Source organism: Colias philodice, chromosome 3, assembly GCF_061535455.1.
Source record: "Colias philodice isolate Cphi_HAF_F1 chromosome 3, ilColPhil1 Martin Lab GWU primary, whole genome shotgun sequence".
NCBI lineage: Eukaryota > Metazoa > Arthropoda > Insecta > Lepidoptera > Pieridae > Colias > Colias philodice.
In genome coordinates, this window is record NC_143088.1 from 8,649,095 (window position 1) to 8,670,219 (window position 21,125).

Consider the following 21,125-nt stretch of genomic DNA (forward strand, 5'->3'; position numbering starts at 1 on the left):
GCAAGTAGTTTTTATGAAAGCATAAGATTTTTCGATTCGAATAATCTTATACCTCGGCAAAAGGGGAAACGCCTGCGTGTGTTATCCATTACTTAATGATCTAAGGCTTATCGGCGCTTGTCATGTTCATATATTTTCCTGTCAGTGCTGGTAACCCGCGCAGGAAAATATATGAACATGACAAGCGCCGATAAGCGCTTATAAGTTTCAAGCTTTCTTTCTGAATACGCCCTTAGATTATTACCAATTCCAATGACAGATTGTCTATGATTTCAAAGATAACATATTAATTTGTATCATGTAGGTACATGCTACAAGGTGGAGTGACGACATCCGCAGCGTTGCGGGGCAAAACTGGCGACAACGAGCGAATGACCGGGCTCAATGGCGTGCCATGACTGTGCTGAGGCCTATGTCCAGCAGTGGACAAACATGGGCTGTTAATGATGATGATGATGATGATGATGTACATGCTTGTGTACATGGCAGTTCGAAAAGGGGCAGTTTTATGTTGTTGTTCATGTTATGGTATCATATTATGGAAATAAATGCACCGTGTTATTTATCAATATAATTAAATTAGAATTATAAATTAGGATTACTATAGGTGCTGAGTGCTGACTATTTCTGCGCGAATATATCTTGCAGGACAAAGTACGGACCGCGGACGGTATGTGTGACCGTATGTCAGCACTGTGGTGAGTGGTCAGCACTAAATAAAATTCGCGCATATTGCTCAGTCCTACAACGACGCAAGGCGTAAATAGCGTCGTTGTAGATCCATGAGATTGGCACTATTGAGAAGCTTGAACCATCGCTATAATATTATGATTTATGAAGAACAAAAAAGGCATAAGAAACGACTCTGTTACTTTTTCATAATGTAGGTATCACAGTCAAGTGTGAAACTCGTCTTTTCTTCCTCACTTCTTGAGATTCTTTTTAAGTTAGAGTTAATAATTTATTCGCCTCTGGGTAAATTCAGCTATACAATAATCCTCTATGGGGTAAAGCAAGCGGTATTCCCACAGGTATTCCACGCGGAATTTTAATAGTTGGAAAGGGGTTTGGATAAAGTTGGCGTCGTGATAAACTTTCGCGACCAGTGGATGAAACTTAGATATTTTAAAAGAACAATAAATTGTCATCAAAAGTTATTACGGACATAAATTTCGATATGTATTAGGAATAGAAATATTTTGTTGGTTTGGTTTTGTATTATTCATTTACTTACCTAGAATCTAGATGATTTATTATAAGATTTTTCTGATTTTTTTTAGGTTTCTCCTTTATTTATTTAAGAATTCTAATCAAAATGATGTACTTATATGAATACTTATATGTATACGCAATATCTATACTAATATTATAAAGAGGAAAGGTTTGTGTGTATGTATGTATGGTTTTCACGCATAAACTACTGGACCGATTTTGATGAAATTTGGCACAGATATTCTTTAGACCCTGAGAAAGAACATAGGCTACCTTTTATTGCGAAATATGTACCACGGGCGAAGCCGGGGCGGACCGCTAGTGTAGTGTAATAAGAGCAATAATCTTTTAAAATATACAAGCATCATCACTGGCCGCGAAAGGCCGACGGACGCCACTAGCCCGTACAAAAGTACCCAAACCCCTTTGAATGAACAATCATTATTTTGTTTTAAATAATATGTAAGTACTTGCAGAATTAAGACGGGCGAGATTATAATATGTATTTTTATTTTTTATATACTAACGCCTTACGCCGTAACAGTAGGTATGTTTCAATTTTTATTTTTTTTGTTTTATGCTATGTTTACTTTTTATTTAAAGTTTTTTGAGGGACGAAGTACAGCATTGCTGGACAGAATTTGGCTTTGATTCATAAGTTAAGACAAAGTAGGCAATGTGGAACGCATAATCGCCTTACGATGTAAGGCTGTGTAAGGATTATGCTTTTGTCTTGTCTTGCAATAGTGTAAGGCTTACATACTCTTATTGAGTAACGTAAAGCATTGAGTATAACTTGTGCCATAACAGGTATGTGATAATATAAATAACTAGATTTCCGCCTGCGTTTTCAAATGAAAACCCGCATAGTTCCCGTTCCCGCAGGACTTCCGAGATAAAACCTATTCTATGTGTTAATCCAAGTTACCCTCTATATTTAATATTCCGTTCCGTTCCGTTCCAGCCTTTTAAGACGTCCACTGTATATTATGTGTGCTAAATTCCATTGTAATCGGTTTAGTAGTATTTGCGTGAAAGAGTAACAAACACACACACACATCCTCACAAACTTTCGCATTTATAATATTAGTAGGATTAGTAGGAAGATACCAGCCTTTAAAATAAAATGGGTTTAGGCTGTGGGATTGGGTTAGGTAGGTATATGCGATTTGACTAGGAAAGGAAAATAAGTTTGTAAATGGCCTTTTAGGTACTTAAGTAGTTAGTTACTTAGAAATTCTTTTTGCATTTCAGTAACCGTCTTTTTTTTTGTTTTTCCTGACTCTTACGCATATATATAATAAGCATACATAATATTAGTATTCTTTAATTACTTGGATTATTAATTTGTTGAATTAACAGCTACGACATTAGATGGCGCTGAATCGATCTCATTCAGTTGAATCGCATAGCAGGTATAGGTACTTAGTTAGGTAAGTACATAAAAATAAAAAATAAAAAACGAAGTTAAGATTGTAGGTAGTAATAGATCATCTTTTTTTAAACTCACCGAAATGGGTAAATATAAGTAGGTATTAAAAGTAAACGACATTACTGATATTAGTTTTTTAATAATAGAATGTAATTGGTTAACACATTTTACATCTAATTGTAAGACTCGATCTGGTTGATAACTTCGCGAATAGCAGAATTGATTTCTGTGATTGCAGATTGAGCCACATTACGTATTGTTAGCTCAACGGTCCACATGATGATACCATTGAAGAGAGTCGTGAAGACTCTAATAACTGGGTTGACAAGCCAATCAGTGAGAACATTTCCACGTAGTGCTACTCGTAGGCGTCTGTAATATTAATATGTATTAATTATAAAAATAAGTTATAAATCTGTAAAGATTATAAGGATTTCGCCCTGTAGACTGAACCTATGCTCCACGCGGTTTCATCCCCGTGGCTCCACTCCTGAGTCCTGTTGGTCGTAGCGTGATGATATATGTATAGCCTAACCTTCCTCGATAAATGAGCTATCTAACACCGAAAGAATTTTTCAAATCGGACTAGTAGTTCCCGAGATTAGCGCGTTCAAACAAACAAACAAATAAATTCTTCAGCTTTATAATATTAAGTATAGATTAACTATATTCCTATTCATTATTATTTATATATTTTTATCTATAGTAAATTAGGAGGTTGATAATTATCTATTAGGTCCGTTTCAAATCTCTTAATCGTATCAATACAATATCGCTTCATTTTCATAATGAAGTTGGAATTAACTGCTTATTATTATATAACTTAGAGAATTAAATCAACTTAATGCTCTAAGGCATTATATGGAGATGTTATTACTAATTCGATTCATAGACAGTATAGGTAGGTATATCGTTCGTTTTAGTTAAGAACATATAAATATTTTCCATAAAATCCAGCCCGTTTTGACCAAGTGGTTTTAGCTTCATCATCGTGTATACTTAGCATAATTAAATGGACTTGTGCTATATGTATGGAAATGTATTCAGCAGTCTGCCCTCGACCTTACCTAACTCGTTGAAAATATTGACTTACCCGACATCCGTTAGCGAGAACTGTTGTAAATGAATTTCATCATTATTGAAATCTATTAAGATATCGGCAACTATTCTGAAGCGATCCAATGAACCAACAATTCGTCCCGTGGGACCAATGTTCATGACCTTCACAAGGTAATCATAATTGAACTGAAAAAAAGGCATCAATTATAGGCATAGATTTCTTACCGTAACTAGGTAGATGAGGTAGAGCCATGGTAGAGCTAAAGGTGTCTAAAGCGAGTGGTGACGTGTGCACAAACAAAATTAATTACCGTGATTTGTTGTAACTTCATAATAACAACTTTATATAAAATGTACATATTATATAATATATGCAAATGCGTCATAATGCTCTAACGAACACAAAAATTTACCTACTGTCTGTACCGGAACAAATCCAGCTTATCTTTGAAACATCTGGACCAATTTTAACAGGAATTTCAATGGCTAATAGTTGTTTTTATAAAACTAAAATACCTACTCTATTATCCCTCTCTATTTTTTTTTGTCCTGAGGTTACTTTAAACAAAGCCCGTGCGAGCGCCACTTCTAAATAAGTACCAAACAGAGCAAATAATGTAGTACCAAAGTACAAACTGATACTCAGTCTTTCTGTTGCACGTACCTCAAGATCGCTGAATTGAAGCTGGACCTTAACACGCAACATCTTAGCAAAGTAATTTACAAGCTGATCTTCAAATCGAGAGACATTAACGAGACCAGTCATACTTCCATTTTGAAGCTTCAACCATGCGCTATATGTGATGAGCAAGAGACGCTAAAATGTTAAAATAAACTTTTTAAAGTGAAGATATTCCTTAAAAACTTATTTTCACACTAAAATAATAACTTACCACTTCAAAACCTTCAACAATATCGGGTAGAAACATGGGATCCAAGCCATTTTCTTGCATGAAAGGTACAAGCATAGAGATGGTATTGTCCACATAATCATTGACTGTTGCCGTTTGTCCCAGATTCCATTTTGGACTTATGTCCTTTCCAAGAGATGGTGAAATATCATCAAAATACAACTTTGCTCTATAATAAAAATAGGTACTTATTGATTTTGCATTAAACAAAATAATATTCGAATCGAGAATAAAAAATATCTAGCTACTACGTGGGCCACACTGAAAGTTTTGCGTAACTAATAAATAAAACAATTTATTTGTCTAATATTATATTTACTACTTTTTAAAGTATTCTCCGTTACATTTAAAACACTTTTTCATCCGTTTAAACCATTACTGGAAACATGAGGACCATTGGTCCGAGGGTATGTTTTCTGCGTGCTGTTTCAAAGCAACCACGGCCTCTTCTGGCCTCGTAAATGTCGAACCACTCATTGAATCATAGATTTTTGGGAAAAGGAAGAAATCGCAAAGTGCTAGGTTAGTACTGCGTGCGGCACGAGTCACGTGCTCTATATTTTCAGAAGCCAAAAATGACTTTGTTTTGTTCGCGGTGTGCGCCGAAGCACTGTCATGGTGCAGCAAGATGCGACTTCTGGGTCGCTATTCTCTTATTTTTTCTAAGACATTGGGCAAACAAATAGTGGTGTACCACTCGGCATTAACAGTCTTTTGTTACTCAAGTGGGATAGTGCAGACAGGATTCGTCTTAGAGAAAAATAATGCAATCATTTGTTTGCCAAACCCTTCTCGCCTGCCTCAATTTGGTTGGGTTGCTGTCACTTTCAAACACCCACAAAGAATATTGGTGTTTACTTTCTGGAATATAACCATATATTCATATTTCATATCCTGTCACGATATTATACACGGCATTAGAATGTCCGTAATTGTACTTAAATAGCATTTCTGAACACCAATCTACTCGATGTCGTTTTTGTTCTGGAGTGAGTTTGGGAGCAATCCACCGACAACCAAGCTTCCTAACTTTGAAATGTTCATGTAAAATTTTCTGAATTTGTCTCATACCAATCCCCAAATGTCCTGGAATCTCCTAATAAGTGATATGGTAATTTTCTTAAATTAGTCGTCTGACGGTAACCATATTTTCCTCCGCGATCGCAGTTGAGGGTCGACCTTCAGGAATTTCATCATGGAGAGAAACACGGCCGCGATGAAATTCAGCATATCAATGCCTTACAGTGCTCAAATGAGGTGCTTCCCTCCCAAAAGTATTTTGAAGGTGAGGAGTGCAAGCTTTCGGAGAAAGCGAACTTTTAAAATCATTAAAAATCATCGCCCTAAAATTATTTCGTGTTAGTTCCGTTTTTGCTACGGACAACGAACTTCAACTTGAGATAAAAAAAAATTGACAAGCGCTTCCCCCCAAATTTTTTTTTCCTCAACTTATGAGACTTCATATGTTAAAAAAATATAACACTCGAAATTCAAACATTTATGGGTGGCCAGAAACGCAAAACTTTTAGTGTGCACTAGGTATCTAACTACCTAAATACCTAAAATGCAAAATAAATAATGAATTAAATTAATTTATTCCAAAAATCTAAATACACCAACTACCTACATGATTTTGTTTAGCTTCAATATTAATTAGTATGACGTTTAAACAATATTTTTGGCAATATTGTTCTAAATTCTACTCTTCTTTATATAAATTACAAAGTGTATATCTAGAATACATAATGCTATCGAACATTGTACTCACACAGGATTATATTTGGCAACATTGCCTTCGGCGGCAATAAGCAGCACCGCCAAAAGCAACGCTGTTGTCTTCGTACCCTTCATGCTTTCAACGTACACTTGAATAATGAATTAACTTATTTTTCAATAATAGATTGCTTTATACGAGCCCTTGATTAATGATAAATCTTACACTTTATCAGTTACCACTGGTGCCAATTCAAAACAGGGCTGATTATTAATTGACGATAAAAATCGTAATTATTTGATTTGTATATAAAAATTATCATTAATTAAAACGTTTATCTTAAACACAAACAATTGATGAACTAGATAGTCAAATATCCTTCAATCGTTTGATAAGAGAATTATGTGAAATAGGTACCTATTACCTTAATAATGATACCTCGAGTCGTTTTGTAATTAAATAATAAAAACAACAGATTTGATAAAACACAAAAGATAATTTTTTTTTTACTTCGTTCTTTATTCGATATTTTCAGAGCTTTTGGGGCTGTATTACTCTTAACGTGTTAGCTCTATGATATTAGGTACTTATCCCACGTAAAGTTCGTATGTAACGTATATTGCTGGCCATAAGGCGCCATAAGATTCCGCATAATATTATGATCGTACATACATTTTAATTCGTAATCTATACTAATATTATAAAGCTGAAGAGTTTGTTTGTTTGAACGCGCTAATCTCGGGAACTACTGGTCCGATTTGAAAAATTCTTTTGGTGTTAGATAGCCCATATATCGAGGAAGGTTATAGGCTAAATATCATCACGCTACGACCAACAGGGGTGGAGTCACGGGGGTGAAACCGCGCGGAGCAGCTAGTTATAATGATTAATTATACCATTTATGTAATATGTTACATAGTAATATGTATTTATTGTTAATTAAAAATTAAAATAGAAAGGGAATGGTAAAAATTTAGGATACTTATAAATGAAATGCACACATGATATGTCATAAAAATAATTTATTTCACCATAGCCCATTCAAATGTCCTCAGCATAATATAGTAATAAATAATAATCATAACAGTTGTTATTTACAAAATGGGAATATAAATTTATATACAGATACAGTACGAACAGATATCATTGCGATTTTTAAACATAATGAATCTTAGTCAACATTAATTAATATCAAAATTGTGCAAAAACAAAAGTTAAATAGACACATTACCCACTTATCTTCTAGAAAAATATAAAACTAATAACAGCATTGCTTCTATAAATTTCTTATTTATACGAAACTCAAAACAGGTGAATTAACTTCCTATTGCCTACTTATCAATATGATAAGCATAGTAAGCCCGTCTAAAGAAAATTATACTTTAGAGATTCGCATTGTATTAAGCATTTTTAAATAGAAAATTCATAATAATAATAAATAAAACCCGACTACCCGTTAAATTATACTCTAATTCACTGAATATAACAGTACTATTTCGATTTTTTGGGTTCACCAGACAGCATCTTTTTCCTTTGTTTCAACATGTGTCCGAAAAGAACAGGGAATAACGGAATATAGGACAGCATGTAAATAACCAGGAAGTAATAATAGTTGAATATAAAGTTCCATGTGTTAGGCATAGAGATGGTAAAGATTTGCTTCTCTACGACTTCGTCAAGCGTGTGATACCAGCATAGCAACTCTCCTGTTATACCAATTGGATAGAGAAACAGGAAGGTTGAGTACCTGTGGAAAAAAAAATAATTTTTATACATTCTACTACTTCATTACAACTATTTACTACGTACTAGAGAGGACTTCGCTACTACACTATTAATTGTATCACGAGTTAGAGTCAATTGTCTCAAACCAATTTTTTTTTGTTTTAATTTATAAGTAATAAGAGGCAGAATATATACAAAGTGTACTAGCCGCCCCACGCGCGCCCCGATATTGTTCGTGGTGTTCTCTCTATACGTAGTAATAATACCTCAATGTTTTTATGCTTAAAATTTTTTTTATGTTACGACCTACTTAATGATAATCGAAGGTTTTGCACTGATTTAATATATTTATATAAACCTGAAAATAAAATGTAAGTAAATGAACTTCGACACCACAAGCTGACCTTCTATGCAGGTGTGGTAACTGGTAACTGGCTGACGCCTTAATTACATCGATAACGAAAATAAATGTCGTTTCGTTTTGTGCAAGATATTTTTATTTAATTGTATACCTTTTGTTCGCGGCTCCGTCCGATAACGAGATATTATCTATTTTAGTAATTTGAGCATTATATTATTTTCTAATCTTTGCGGACGTAGACATCTCATTATTACGCTATAGGTAATTTCAGCCAATAAATTTTATTTTGTATCGTATTTTTAGTAGTACATAATATTATGTAGTATATTTATAAATTACTATTAGGTATATAATGAGTTTTTACTAATCCATTGTCTCAAAAACCTTAACTATGAAATATATTATATTAGATTTCCTGGCTTGATGTGCCTGGCTTCATCCGCTTTGTCAAAAACCTAATAAGTTATATATGTATTCTAAAACCTTCCTCTTTTAACCATTATCTATTAAAAAACCTATCAAAATCTGATGCGTATTTTAAAGCGACTTTGTTTTATACTGTCGTGATTGTGGAGTAATTAAATTCCAAACTTAGTTCCATAGCTCACCTTAAAAACAGTAGATTTTCAGGCACCACTTTCATAATATTCAATGCATAGTATGAGTATCTGATTATTTCGGTGATGGACCAAGCAAAGACGCATACTGGGAGTCCAGGGCTAACCGTGGGTCCATGTGCTATCATAAATCCACCACACACCAGGAAAACCCTTGAGAACACTTGCATGAGAACCAAAAATACCCCTGACGGTACCAAGCCTACGGCTGCATGGAGGATCTGAAAAAAAAAAAACTTTACTATCGTCTGGGTTTAATTTAAATATAACTTGAAACTTTATAGTAGTAGTTTGAAGGACCCATCTTCTTGTATGTTATGTTGAGGAGTTATGAAAAGTGCCATTTTTAATTATCACTAAGTGCTTCAAAATAAGTACTAATTATGCAATACTATCATATAGGTAATGCAGTTATGAGCGTAGCAATAAGGAAGTTTACATAGTTATCATCAAACATGAACTTTGCATCCATACTACTTACTACATATTAAGTACTGAATTTAATTATCTATATAATGACTCCACAAAAAATGGAAATATTTTGGAAGGAATTGCAATTTATTCATGCATTTGATTAACCTTCCTATGACCCACACTAATTGTTATAAACATACAGATACAATGCCCAAGTCAGGACTGACTTGGGCATGCTATGCTTCAATTTACATTCTGTGTGGCAGGCTAGCATACATTTTTTTTTATAATATCTGTGCATGTTCGTGTGCGTTACCCAGGCAAAATGTTTTGCTTTAGAGAGATGAGACTTAAACAAATAATTAGTGTATCATGAGGAGCAATTTGTTTACTAATAGCAAAATTTGTTTGAATTGTAGTTTTTAAGTTATTTAAGAAAAACAAATTTTGCTGGAGTAACGTTTGAAACGTTACCCAGGCAAAATCGTCTTTCAAAAATTAGTTTCAGCACGGAACCAAATACATGAATAGATAGCTTTTGTTGAGTAGTAAATGTTTATAAATAGCAAAATTTGTGTGTGGTATAGTTCTTTAGTTATTTAAGATTTTGCTGCGGTAACGTTTTGGGATTTCCCAGATCTCGAAAACGGCTCAACGCAGAAGTTTGAAAAAAATACCAATAAAAGACCTTAATTTGTTTAAATTTGTTTAATCATTAGTTTTTGATTTGGTTGACGTAAACCAATGTAATTAAATGGTTTCAAAAATCAGAAGAAGCGGGTTTACATGTAAACCAATACACTTATAACCAAATAAACAGCTGTAAAAAATACCCGTGGTTCGACGCTTGTTTACAGCAGACATTTTAGATTTCATACTTTACACGTTAAGAAGATAAAAACAAATTTGATTTATTTTAGACTGGTCGTACTTTAGCGATCGAATACGCAGTTCCCATAACATTAAGAAACATGGCATACTTTAAACAAATTAAAATGATTCATGAAAATTCTTTCCTGTTAATTTCAGCCTTGAATTACGGCTCTAATGAAAGTTATCTCAAAAACAAGAATATGTCAGCAATTCTCTAATAAGCCGACCAAATTGAAAAGGTCACGTAAAAGCGACTGCACCGTACGTACGGGTAATCTTCGCAAATTAGCAGCTTGGTAACCGATGTTTTGTACAGTTAAGCAGAAAAACGTTATTCGTGAAGCCGATTTTTTAAGTGCAGTACCATATTACACAATTTTTACTAGTTAATAAAAGTGTAATATCATAGTGTATAATTTATAGTGTGATTTAAAACAATACAAACATATATGTTAAAGCGTTGTTGTATTACGTATTTAAATACTGATATAATATTTCTTAGACATCTTCACCCGACGAAAGTCGGTACAAGAATGACTCGCAACTGCAGACGACCGTTATTTATAGGACGACTATTCGAGTGGCGTGACTGTGTGAGTCAGCGCAGGTGTTATTTGTGTTGTTTTGATCGTTATTTTGAATATGACATGTAATATTATTATTATTTGATAATTAAATGATTATTAATACTTTTATCCATTTGATTGTTATTAAAATAATTAATTAAGTTCGTCAATTGATTTACTTTTAATATGTAATTTTATCTTTAAATTAAACGCGCTAACACGGCCATTCTGAAAAAAGCTCGTGCTCTGAGCGGTAATTCAAAACTCAAAATATCAATGGTATAAATTCACTTCAGCTGGTGACATTCAGACTTGTTTTAAGTACATAATATTCAAATTATTTGTGCACTGTCTGGATCCAAACTGAAAAGTATCTATCAGGTTATTATTATTTTCCGCCCAGTTGTAAGACTAAGTCACAGAAAACCCGTACAGACAAGTGGCATTCGATTCTATTATTATCTGCCCAGTTGCCAGCCTAAGTCACAGAAGACCCGAACAGACAAGTGGCATCTGATTATATTATTTGCCCAGTTGTAAGACTAAGTCACAGAAGACCCGTACAGACAAGTGGCATTCAATTGTATTATTATCTGCCCAGTTGTCAGACTAAGTCACAGAAGACCCGTACAGACAAGTGGCATTCGATTGTATTATTATCTGCCCAGTTGTCAGACTAAGTCACAGAAGACCCGTACAGACAAGTGGCAGTCGATTATCATAATTAGTTTCCATTACCGCTAACACGGTCATCTAAATTTGGCTTTGGTACTATTCTTACACGTAAGTACATAGGACACAATAGTAGTCTAGCAATTGCTTGTACTTTTCGCTTCATAGCAATCATTGTCGAGTATTATTGTGATTTACATAGGATTCGATAGCTCAACGAGTTTTTCCAGCTGCGAACAGCGACTTCTGTATCTCATCTGTATCTCAACTCTCAAGTGATAACCATAAGTCCTGGAACATAATTAAAAGTTAAAACACAAGTTATATCCGGCTTGGCCATAGTAAAACAATAACACAAAACGTTCTCGTACGTTCATTTGAAATGAGTACGGTAATTTATCTCGTGATGTCAAAACACAATGTATTATAACATAAACATAACCGCTCGGCCACACTGACCTTATAGAACACCATCACATCAACATGATGAACTCAAACCAAATATTGATTTATTCAACTGGACTTCGCTTAGAAGCGTTTTTCAATCGTCAAAATACAGAAACATAATAATTTACCACCACAATAGCTTACACTGGGCGCCATCGAAGGCACCACATTGGATCCAAATTCCATGGGATCAAAAACTTATTATTTGTGAGTTTGTGACATAAGCACGTCGTTCGCTTACCACAATGATTAAAGGCTCAAATATCCTGGACAACCGCCCGGATTGCACATCACATTATAATATTGATGAACTACATTACCGTTACAATATTCCACACCACAAACATTTACTTCATACAACGCACAAGAAAACACACATTGTGCGAGTTCCTTCATCCTTGATTACTTGAAGTCAATTCAATCCAATTTTTCGTAGATTGAAGTCCACAGTGGTATACTGTCATGATGGTGACAGTGACAGTTGCACACTGTCACGTAGTATGATGGAAGAATTTGTGCCAGCCTGCCAGGATTCCGAGGAAGGGCTGGTTCATCTTCTACTTCTGATGTTAAAGCGTTGTTGTATTACGTATTTAAATACTGATATAATATTTCTTAGACATCTTCACCCGACGAAAGTCGGTACAAGAATGACTCGCAACTGCAGACGACCGTTATTTATAGGACGACTATTCGAGTGGCGTGACTGTGTGAGTCAGCGCAGGTGTTATTTGTGTTGTTTTGATCGTTATTTTGAATATGACATGTAATATTATTATTATTTGATAATTAAATGATTATTAATACTTTTATCCATTTGATTGTTATTAAAATAATTAATTAAGTTCGTCAATTGATTTACTTTTAATATGTAATTTTATCTTTAAATTAAACGCGCTAACATATATACATGTAGCTATATTTTTAGTACTTAATTTGTTGTTTCTGTTAAACCAAATGTTTTATTTTGATACCACAAGACTCAAGTCACACTGTGGTATTGAAATATGAGCTTTATGTCGTGTTACTTAGAGTGGATATTTCAACATTAAGTTAAAAGAAGGTTACGACGCTTTGACAATGATTGGTTCACGGGTTATCCACCTGTGGCAGTCACATGTAATGTTAAAATATTCACTCTAAGTAACACGTAACAAAACTCAAAAATGTTGATGCTAAGGCAAAGCAATACATATAATTTGTATGAGACTGATTTTTTAAATAAAAATAATGAATCTTAACCATTTTATTATTTTAACTAACCTGACCAGAAAACTTTTGTATTCAACTGTACTAACAAAACATCTATATTATCCTGTTCATTTCAGATGGTTGCGCTTATGTATGGTGCGGTCGCTTTTATGTGACCTTTTCAATTTGGTCGGCTCATTAGAGAATTGCTGACATAATCTTGTTTTTGAGATAACTTTCATTAGAGCCGTAATTCAAAGCTGCAATTAACAGGAAGGAATTTTCAGGAATCATTTTAATTTGTTTAAAGTATGCCATGTTTCTTAATGTTATGGGAACTGCGTATTTGATCGCTAAAGTACGACCAGTCTAAAATAAATCAAATTTGTTTTTATCTTCTTAATGTGTAAAGTATGAAATCTAATATTTCTGATGTAAACAAGCGTCGAACCACGGGTATTTTTTACAGCTGTTTATTTGGTTATAAGTGTATTGGTTTACTTGCAAACCCGTTTCTTCTGATTTTTGAAACCATTTAATTACATTGGTTTACGTCAACCAAATCAAAAACTAATGATTAAACAAATTTAAACAAATTGAGGTCTTTTATTGGTATTTTTTTCAAACTTCTGCGTTGAGCCGTTTTCGAGATCTGGGAAATCCCAAAACGTTACCGCAGCAAAATCTTAAATAACTAAAGAACTATACCACACACAAATTTTGCTATTTATAAACATTTACTACGCAACAAAAGCTATCTATTCATGTATTTGGTTCCGTGCTGAAACTAATTTTTGAAAGACGATTTTGCCTGGGTAACGTTTCAAACGTTACTCCAGCAAAATTTGTTTTTCTTAAATAACTTAAAAACTACAATTCAAACAAATTTTGCTATTAGTAAACAAATTGCTCCTCATGATACACTAATTATTTGTTTAAGTCTCATCTCTCTAAAGCAAAACATTTTGCCTGGGTAACGCACACTGCATGTTCACATAATAATTATTAAGAAATGTATACTTTTTGAAAAAAATATGTCATATTATACTGTCAAGTATATGATAAATAAATCTAACAAAGTGGATCAGCCATGTCAATTATAAGGAGGCCCTCTAAGGCTCTAAAATGGGTATATCATAATCTACGTCCAGAAATAATGTCAATGAGAATATTTGCAGATGTCAAACCTTATAGCCCCCTATAAATTTTTATATGGGACCACCTTAAGGCATGCTACACCACCGAGTGGATAAGTCTGGTAAACTTATTCTTAGGCCCTTATTGATTTTCTCCGCAGTCAAAAAATAGGCTAATTATTAAATAACATAATAGGATTATTAAATAAAGTCCATACTTCTAATACTGCAGCATTTTGAAATATGTACACTGTCCATTTAATTTCTTCCCAAAAAGTGTCCAAGGTTCCACGGTTCAGGAAGTGGACAAGTGTTTGCCATAACATGTATGACCATCTGTAACAACAGAAAATATTAACCACAGTAGATACTAGATACAGATAAAATGTGTGCTAGTCTAGCTAAGTATAAGTTTTAGTTTTAAGTAATAATATAAATATACATATTTTACATTTAGTATACTTAGGGCCGATGTTTCAATGCTTAGATAAAACTTATCCGTCCAATAAAGTATTACACGATAATATTAAAATGTCAATCGCAATTAGAATATGTTTTTAATATGGTAGTTTTATACATTATTCGACGAATAAGATTTATCCAAGCATTGAAAAATCGGCCCCTAGTAGCATAGTAAAGTGTGATAAATAAAATAAATAAAATGGATAACTTTGTAAATTTTCCTTCAATATCTTTAAAAAAAAAGATTAAGTATATTGTCATACTTGTTTATTGCTTTCTGTAAAATTAAAAGAAAAATACATATATATCAAACACATTACATGGTATAAGCACTAATTAATAAAAGCAATTTGTTAACAACATTATCTACTTTTTTATATTCTAAAAAAACATGTTTTGACGACCATAGTACAAAAAAATGTTTAAAAAACTTAAGCCTTTTTGGTTTACAGCATGTATATATGTAATGATTAAAACTAAGTAATAACAACAAGGTCATACAAAGGTTGGAGCGGTTAACGGCATATTAATTAGATAAGTATACAATTTATTTTATTTATAAATCAAGCAAGTATATCACATATTACATCTTACTGTGAGAATTTATTAAACAGGTAAAATGTATATTTATCTATAGAGTTCTTTTTGATTTATTATTATTTTTAAGTTGCATATTTTATTATTAATTAAAAATAATTAAAAACAAATTTTACACCATTTTAACCGACTTCTTGTAAACACTGAACATAGGTATTTGAATAGAATATTAAAATGTTATAGAACAAAATTTAGAAAAATTATGATTCTTTTGAATTTTTTAAGGAAAGCATAATACATAAATATTCCCTATGCGGTTGGCCAAATACACCCTAGTGGGCCCAGTGGATTAAAAAGAAATATAACATGTTTACAATTGAACATAATATCAAAGTTTTAAATCATAGGGAAATTTTTATTTACATAATTCTACTATATTTAATCACTTGTTATGTTCATGATATCAATAGATGAATAATCTTATCATTCCAGTGATTTAATTATGATAATTTATTAAATTCATGACGTTCAATTTTTCATTTAGTTACTCAAATTAGAGTACATGCTACATAATAATGTTAAAATAAATACCTCAATTATTATAGGTTCTTTAAAAAAATTACTCACCCTAAAGTTTGCACACTGTTATAGGCGATAAGATACAGTTTTCCAACAGCTGATAATTCTGTGTTTTTTGGCTTCTTTACAGTTTTGGACGACATATTTAATATAAAGTCGACAAACTATATCATATATTTAAATCGTAAATCTAGCAATAAAGAAAGCTATATTCTCAATAAACGGCATACGCTACGTGTACGTAATGTGCAGTTTCACCGTATCACGTCTGCGTCATCACTCATCACAATTCACAGCTAGTAACTTTATATTTACTGGTTATTTCTATCTTGTTCCTATCAATGGTCAAGTAACTAGCAACTAGCGAGACGCGAGTAGCGACCAAGCGTGTCTCGTAATGTAATGAATTAATTTTTAAATGAATATATTTCCATCCTTCTTATAGTCATGATATAAACCTAATAAATTCCTACATACGTACTAATGAGTGTTTTAGGCAGTGTACCTATTAAATATTAATTAATAATTATTATTTAAAATTTAAATTAACCTAAAAAAAATATGTATTATGTCATGTCATCATGTGTGATAGGTTGACACATGGTTGACATACGTCAAAACCGCGTAGAGTGTGCAATCTTTGGTGCGTTCGCTAAGTGCGTTCGTGTCAATTTTCATTTGAAAATTATGATTTAAAAAATAAAAATACGGAGTGCAATAAATTATTTAAATATTACATCTCATTAAATTATATTTTATACTGAAAAGTTCCTCGTGGACCACTGTGATCAATGATTTAACAGAATCAAAACATATAGGGCGATTACACCTAACGAGTACTGACAGTGGTGAGTCAGTGTCCTCGGCCGAGTGCTCGGCTGAGTACTCGGCTGAGAAGAGCGGCGAGAGAGTCACTAGAATTCCAATTTGTTTACTAGGTCTAGTACCCACCAACCCGCTTCATTCTGCTGCCCCCGCAGCGACTCGCTATCCCGCCCGGCACGTATAAACACGCACTCGTCGCTTGTCACTCGGCCACTCGCCACTCGTTCGTTTCGTCATTGTATTTTTTCAAACAATTATTGATCGAAATCTCAATCAAAATGGCCGCTAATAACAAATGGAGCTTGGAAACGACATTAAAATTTATACAGTTTTATAAAATACATGAATGTTTAAGGAATTTTTCGTCACCCGATTACAAAAGCAGAGACAAGCCTAATGCTTCCTCTTCTAATAAATCCCACAATTCGTTAATAATATCTGGTAACAACCGATTTAAAACCCGTTTAAATTCTTTTTTTTTTCGATCCATTGCAGACGTCCGCGTCGTGATCAAAACTGAACTGACTCGCCACTAGTGTAAATACGTGTAAACACCCACTCGGTTCGGCAACTCTCTCGGCCGAGAGCTTATTTACTGACTCGCCACTGTACTCATTAGGTGTAATCGTCCCAATAGTCGAGCAGAAGTAACAGTAATATAATGTAATAAATAAACAAAATAATCATAGTAATTTTATGTTTATGTTGTTATTTTTGTTTAAGATATTTACATTAAAATATACTGTTTTTAATAAACAGCTAATACTGTAATACTCGAGGTAATACTGGCAAACTAGCCACTGCCATAGACTATATAGCCCACTGCCCAGTGCCCACAGAACATATTTGGCACTTGGCAGTGACTGCCGTAAATTACTGGCAACACAGAATCTATACTTCTTTTTCGTTTACGCTTCGTGTCGATCGGGTAGGTTTGATGGTTAAAATTTATTATACGCATTAAGATTCGGTCGAACTTTATTTAATTGTAGATTTGTTTTAATACTTTGTTTTCATTTTACAGTGTGATTCAAACGAACCATCAAAATGGTCGCGGCTAAGAAACAAGTGAGTATGAGCACGTGTCACACTTTTGTCCGGACCCTTGGCATGGTTATTTATACAATTCTGTGGATAATCTCCTTAAAATGTGGTCCCAGATTAATGGCTACTCGATAGGCTCGCTTATTTTTTTAATATGGGAGGTTGAGATTGTAGCCGACAGTTTACTGCTAAGAGGTTATTTTTTTTCCATGGTCCTATTCTGCCATTTTTACACTTGTTTCTTTATTTCAGAAAAAGACCATTGAGTCTATCAACTCAAGGCTGGCGCTAGTAATGAAATCTGGCAAATACTGCTTGGGTTACAAACAGACACTGAAGACATTGCGACAGGGCAAGGCTAAACTAGTCATCATTGCCAAGAATGCTCCTCCCTTAAGGTGAGACTACTGAGAAGTAGAGTTCCCCAAATTGCTTTAATTAAAGGAAAGCATATGGAGTCTCCGGACTAAGAAGTATGGTTTCCCCTTTATTCTTATCAATTGGTTTACTAAATTCTTTGAAAGTAAAAATGTTAAGTTGATTAAACTGGGAACCCTATGGAGTAGTCTTTGGAGTGATCCATGTGCTTTTCTAGAGAGGTAAGGCTTAAAACTTAAAGGTAGACATAAATTTAATGTATGTATTGTGTATATTACACGCGTCATGTAAAAAGAATGCAGATGGTTAATCTGATCTCATTGGCGATTTATTGGTCTATTTGGTGAGGTGGTATAAGAAATATGTAGTTGCGAAGCCACGACTCGAGAGCCTACTTCAAAAATAAAATAAGCAGCAAATAACTTTTGTGCTAAACTCGATACATGCCAAAACACACCCCATCACTTTCATCCAGCGTTCTTTTTACGTGACGCGGACAGTGCTTAAAGCATATTAATTGATACGTTATCTTTCTTATGCATACTATGATCGGTTTACTATTTTATCTCATTTATTTACACTTATTCACTGATTCATTTGTTTGTCTGAAAACTGAAATTTTCTATTTTGTGAAAAATATATGGGATAAGCACATTTTTTTTAAATTTCGTATCAAAACAAGTCAATTTAATCAAACAATTATTGTATTTTTATACACTGTCAATGTGTAGCATTGAAAAATATTCTCAATGAAACAATAAGAGTACCTAGTAGTAGTAAAAATAGGAGTAAACATTTTTAAACTCAATTTATTTTTTCAGGAAATCAGAGATTGAGTACTACGCTCTGTTGGCCAAGACCGGAGTCCACCACTACAGTGGAAACAACATTGAGCTGGGCACAGCTTGCGGAAAGTACTACCGCGTGTGCACACTCGCCATCACAGACCCTGGTGATTCTGACATCATCACCACATTGCCTGAGGCAACCGTTTAATAAATAAGTTTAAATTAATATTTGTTTTTATTTGCCTTCTCCTACACAAAGTTAATAATATGTAAAGTTTGTGCTACAGCCAACTAGAAGTAAATGTTACAATTAAATATTAAGTGGCTCAATATCATTAAAAATTGTATCTCGTGGCTTGCGCATACATACAATTTTCGTATCGACTGAACTATTTAGTCGAGTTGTGTACTCCTCTTGAATTCCACACGACTTAACTGTTTATTCGATGGAGGTGCGCACTGCGCATATAACCGATATCAGTCTTACATATTTATATCCCGAACAAATCTAACAGTCTTCTGTAGGCAACTCTCGAATCAAGGTGATAAGGACCATGCCATTTAACCATTAAGTTATAGCTTGTGCTTTCAGCTTTACATACGCTAAAAAAAAGAGGAAAATTCGAATCCGCTTCCAATGCTAAAGCGAGTCTTTAACGGTCGGGGATCAACTGTTTAGTCGATTTTATGCGTACCTACTTCAATACACAGTGAGCGTGGGATCGATAGTAATTGTCCAACTTTTTAATAAAAAGCAAAGCCATACGGCGCGCGTTCATATATTGCTAATCTAAGATTGCCATACATATATACCTACCTACTCATATACTTATGATATGAGACATGACAAATTTTAGGTTGTTCAATTACCTACTTATAGTTGTATGTATGCGCTAGCCCTTAGCTGTATTTTTGGTTTGTTTTAAAATTACAATTACATATTATATACAAAGCAAGCAAACCCGGCGAACTCCGTTTCGCCACCAGAGACACCTTTTCTTTGCTATAAACCTCACGGAGGCCGAGACATAATTCCAACGAATGCAAAATCGTGAAAATCGGTTCGTCCGTACTGGAGTTATAGCGTCAGGAAAGAAAACCCGACTTATTTTTATATAATAGATAATATGGATGGAAAAATCAACGAAAGAAACATTTAACCTGACAAGTTAGCTTTACATACATAAATATGTACCTACATAATAAATAACCTTTGGATTTATCGGGTGGTCAGGTGACTGGTATAAAAATTTATGTGGACTGTTTTGGTGCTTGTACACCAGAGATGTGCTATGCTGTGAAACTATGCGACCGTTTCCACGAATACTAGGATGTGCCATTTAGCTGCGCGAGAAAAATACGCAACTCAAGCTATGTGAAGCAAGCTATTGCACCGCTCGTGACAATCCATGCATTCAATCTATAGCATGTATAAATGGCGCACACCTGTGCTGCTCTATGCATCAATGAATTGGATTTTTGGATATCAAACACATCCACAGCAACGGTAGCATAGCATTTCTCTAGTGGAAAAGCACCCTTAACGTGTTAAGAGTACTCTCCCTCCACGTGATATTCCATCTTCAGTTTATACACAAAAAGTAGGTATTCCGAAAATATTTAGTTTCTATGCATGACATTCTCATGATATAATTGGGCTTTCATAATAATTGCGGTCTTGCGCAGTAATGTGCAGGTAGTTTAATTCGAATTATCTTTTAACAATATGCGCAGCTGAATAAAAAATAAAACAAGACAATTTTCTTAATATTTTTTTATTTTGCAAACATTTATAATAATAATCATTTCAATATCAATCATTTATAATAAATAACAATCTTTGCGAATTTTATGTCACGTATCGCCGATTCTCGTGATCAGGTAAAACGATATTCCGAAACCTGTGAACAAAAAATTATTTTAGAACTAGAATATTAAATAGAAAATCTCTATCAGACAATTTGTTCGTATAATATGTTCTAATCGGTTCAGCAGTTCTCAGTATTTAATATTTATCTAGGTGTGTATCACAAAGTATAGTTAGTAAATTCAAGACTGCTTCACAAATTAAATGAACGAGTTAAAAAGTTTAAACCCGCGACTTCCGTCACTGAAATCTGATTTGCTTTTAACCATAGTGGTACCTTTTTATTTTAGATATGTAGATATTGCAATGTCTATT

At 33.7% G+C, this 21,125-nt stretch overlaps 3 protein-coding genes and 1 long non-coding RNA gene across 5 annotated transcripts; 2 read left to right on the top strand and 2 right to left on the bottom strand.

Moving 5' to 3' along the window:
• Nucleotides 1-2,763: 2,763 nt before the first annotated feature.
• On the bottom strand, nt 2,764-6,583 carry LOC149489856 (uncharacterized). The gene is made up of 5 exons (XM_089714621.1): nt 6,383-6,583; nt 4,597-4,783; nt 4,368-4,520; nt 3,738-3,889; nt 2,764-3,016 (listed from the first exon to the last, which is right to left on the bottom strand). The coding sequence occupies exons 1-5, from the start codon at nt 6,463-6,465 to the stop codon at nt 2,818-2,820; spliced, it is 774 nt and encodes a 257-aa protein (XP_089570747.1). The 5' UTR covers nt 6,466-6,583; the 3' UTR covers nt 2,764-2,817.
• A 747-nt stretch (nt 6,584-7,330) lies between these two features.
• Hacd1 (3-hydroxyacyl-CoA dehydratase 1) lies at nt 7,331-16,467 on the bottom strand. Of its 2 annotated transcripts, none has more exons than XM_089714636.1 (4): nt 15,957-16,467; nt 14,549-14,666; nt 9,023-9,267; nt 7,331-8,075 (listed from the first exon to the last, which is right to left on the bottom strand). In XM_089714636.1, the coding sequence occupies exons 1-4, from the start codon at nt 16,049-16,051 to the stop codon at nt 7,820-7,822; spliced, it is 714 nt and encodes a 237-aa protein (XP_089570762.1). In that variant the 5' UTR covers nt 16,052-16,467; the 3' UTR covers nt 7,331-7,819. The 2 variants fall into 2 exon arrangements, with proteins under 2 accessions (XP_089570762.1, XP_089570763.1); XM_089714637.1 differs by having other exon boundaries at nt 9,023-9,252; nt 15,957-16,463.
• Nucleotides 12,909-13,780, top strand: LOC149489858 (uncharacterized). Its single transcript, XR_016318352.1, has 2 exons — nt 12,909-12,941; nt 12,991-13,780. It is a non-coding gene; the product is annotated as an uncharacterized LOC149489858 (long non-coding RNA).
• Nucleotides 16,468-17,550: 1,083 nt separating the features above from the next.
• RpL30 (ribosomal protein L30) lies at nt 17,551-19,169 on the top strand. The gene is made up of 4 exons (XM_089714638.1): nt 17,551-17,661; nt 17,758-17,801; nt 18,030-18,175; nt 18,977-19,169. The coding sequence occupies exons 2-4, from the start codon at nt 17,781-17,783 to the stop codon at nt 19,149-19,151; spliced, it is 342 nt and encodes a 113-aa protein (XP_089570764.1). The 5' UTR covers nt 17,551-17,661; nt 17,758-17,780; the 3' UTR covers nt 19,152-19,169.
• The last annotated feature ends 1,956 nt before the right edge of the window (nt 19,170-21,125 follow it).

Excerpts from the sequence above, each read along its gene's own strand:
- LOC149489856 (XM_089714621.1), bottom strand. The coding sequence starts at position 6,465 with ATGAAGGGTACGAAGACAACAGCGTTGCTTTTGGCGGTGCTGCTTATT. Across the intron at positions 4,521-4,596 it reads TTGTTGAAGGTTTTGAAGTG|CGTCTCTTGCTCATCACATA; the intron begins GTAAGTTATTAT and ends TTAACATTTTAG. Across the intron at positions 3,017-3,737 it reads TTCTCGCTAACGGATGTCGG|ACGCCTACGAGTAGCACTAC; the intron begins GTAAGTCAATAT and ends TTAATATTACAG.
- Hacd1 (XM_089714636.1), bottom strand. The coding sequence starts at position 16,051 with ATGTCGTCCAAAACTGTAAAGAAGCCAAAAAACACAGAATTATCAGCT. Across the intron at positions 9,268-14,548 it reads AAAATGCTGCAGTATTAGAA|TTTTTTTTTTTTCAGATCCT; the intron begins GTATGGACTTTA and ends ACGATAGTAAAG. Across the intron at positions 8,076-9,022 it reads GAAAATCTACTGTTTTTAAG|GTACTCAACCTTCCTGTTTC; the intron begins GTGAGCTATGGA and ends TTTTTTCCACAG.
- RpL30 (XM_089714638.1), top strand. The coding sequence starts at position 17,781 with ATGGTCGCGGCTAAGAAACAA. Across the intron at positions 17,802-18,029 it reads TGGTCGCGGCTAAGAAACAA|AAAAAGACCATTGAGTCTAT; the intron begins GTGAGTATGAGC and ends TCTTTATTTCAG. Across the intron at positions 18,176-18,976 it reads AAGAATGCTCCTCCCTTAAG|GAAATCAGAGATTGAGTACT; the intron begins GTGAGACTACTG and ends TTATTTTTTCAG.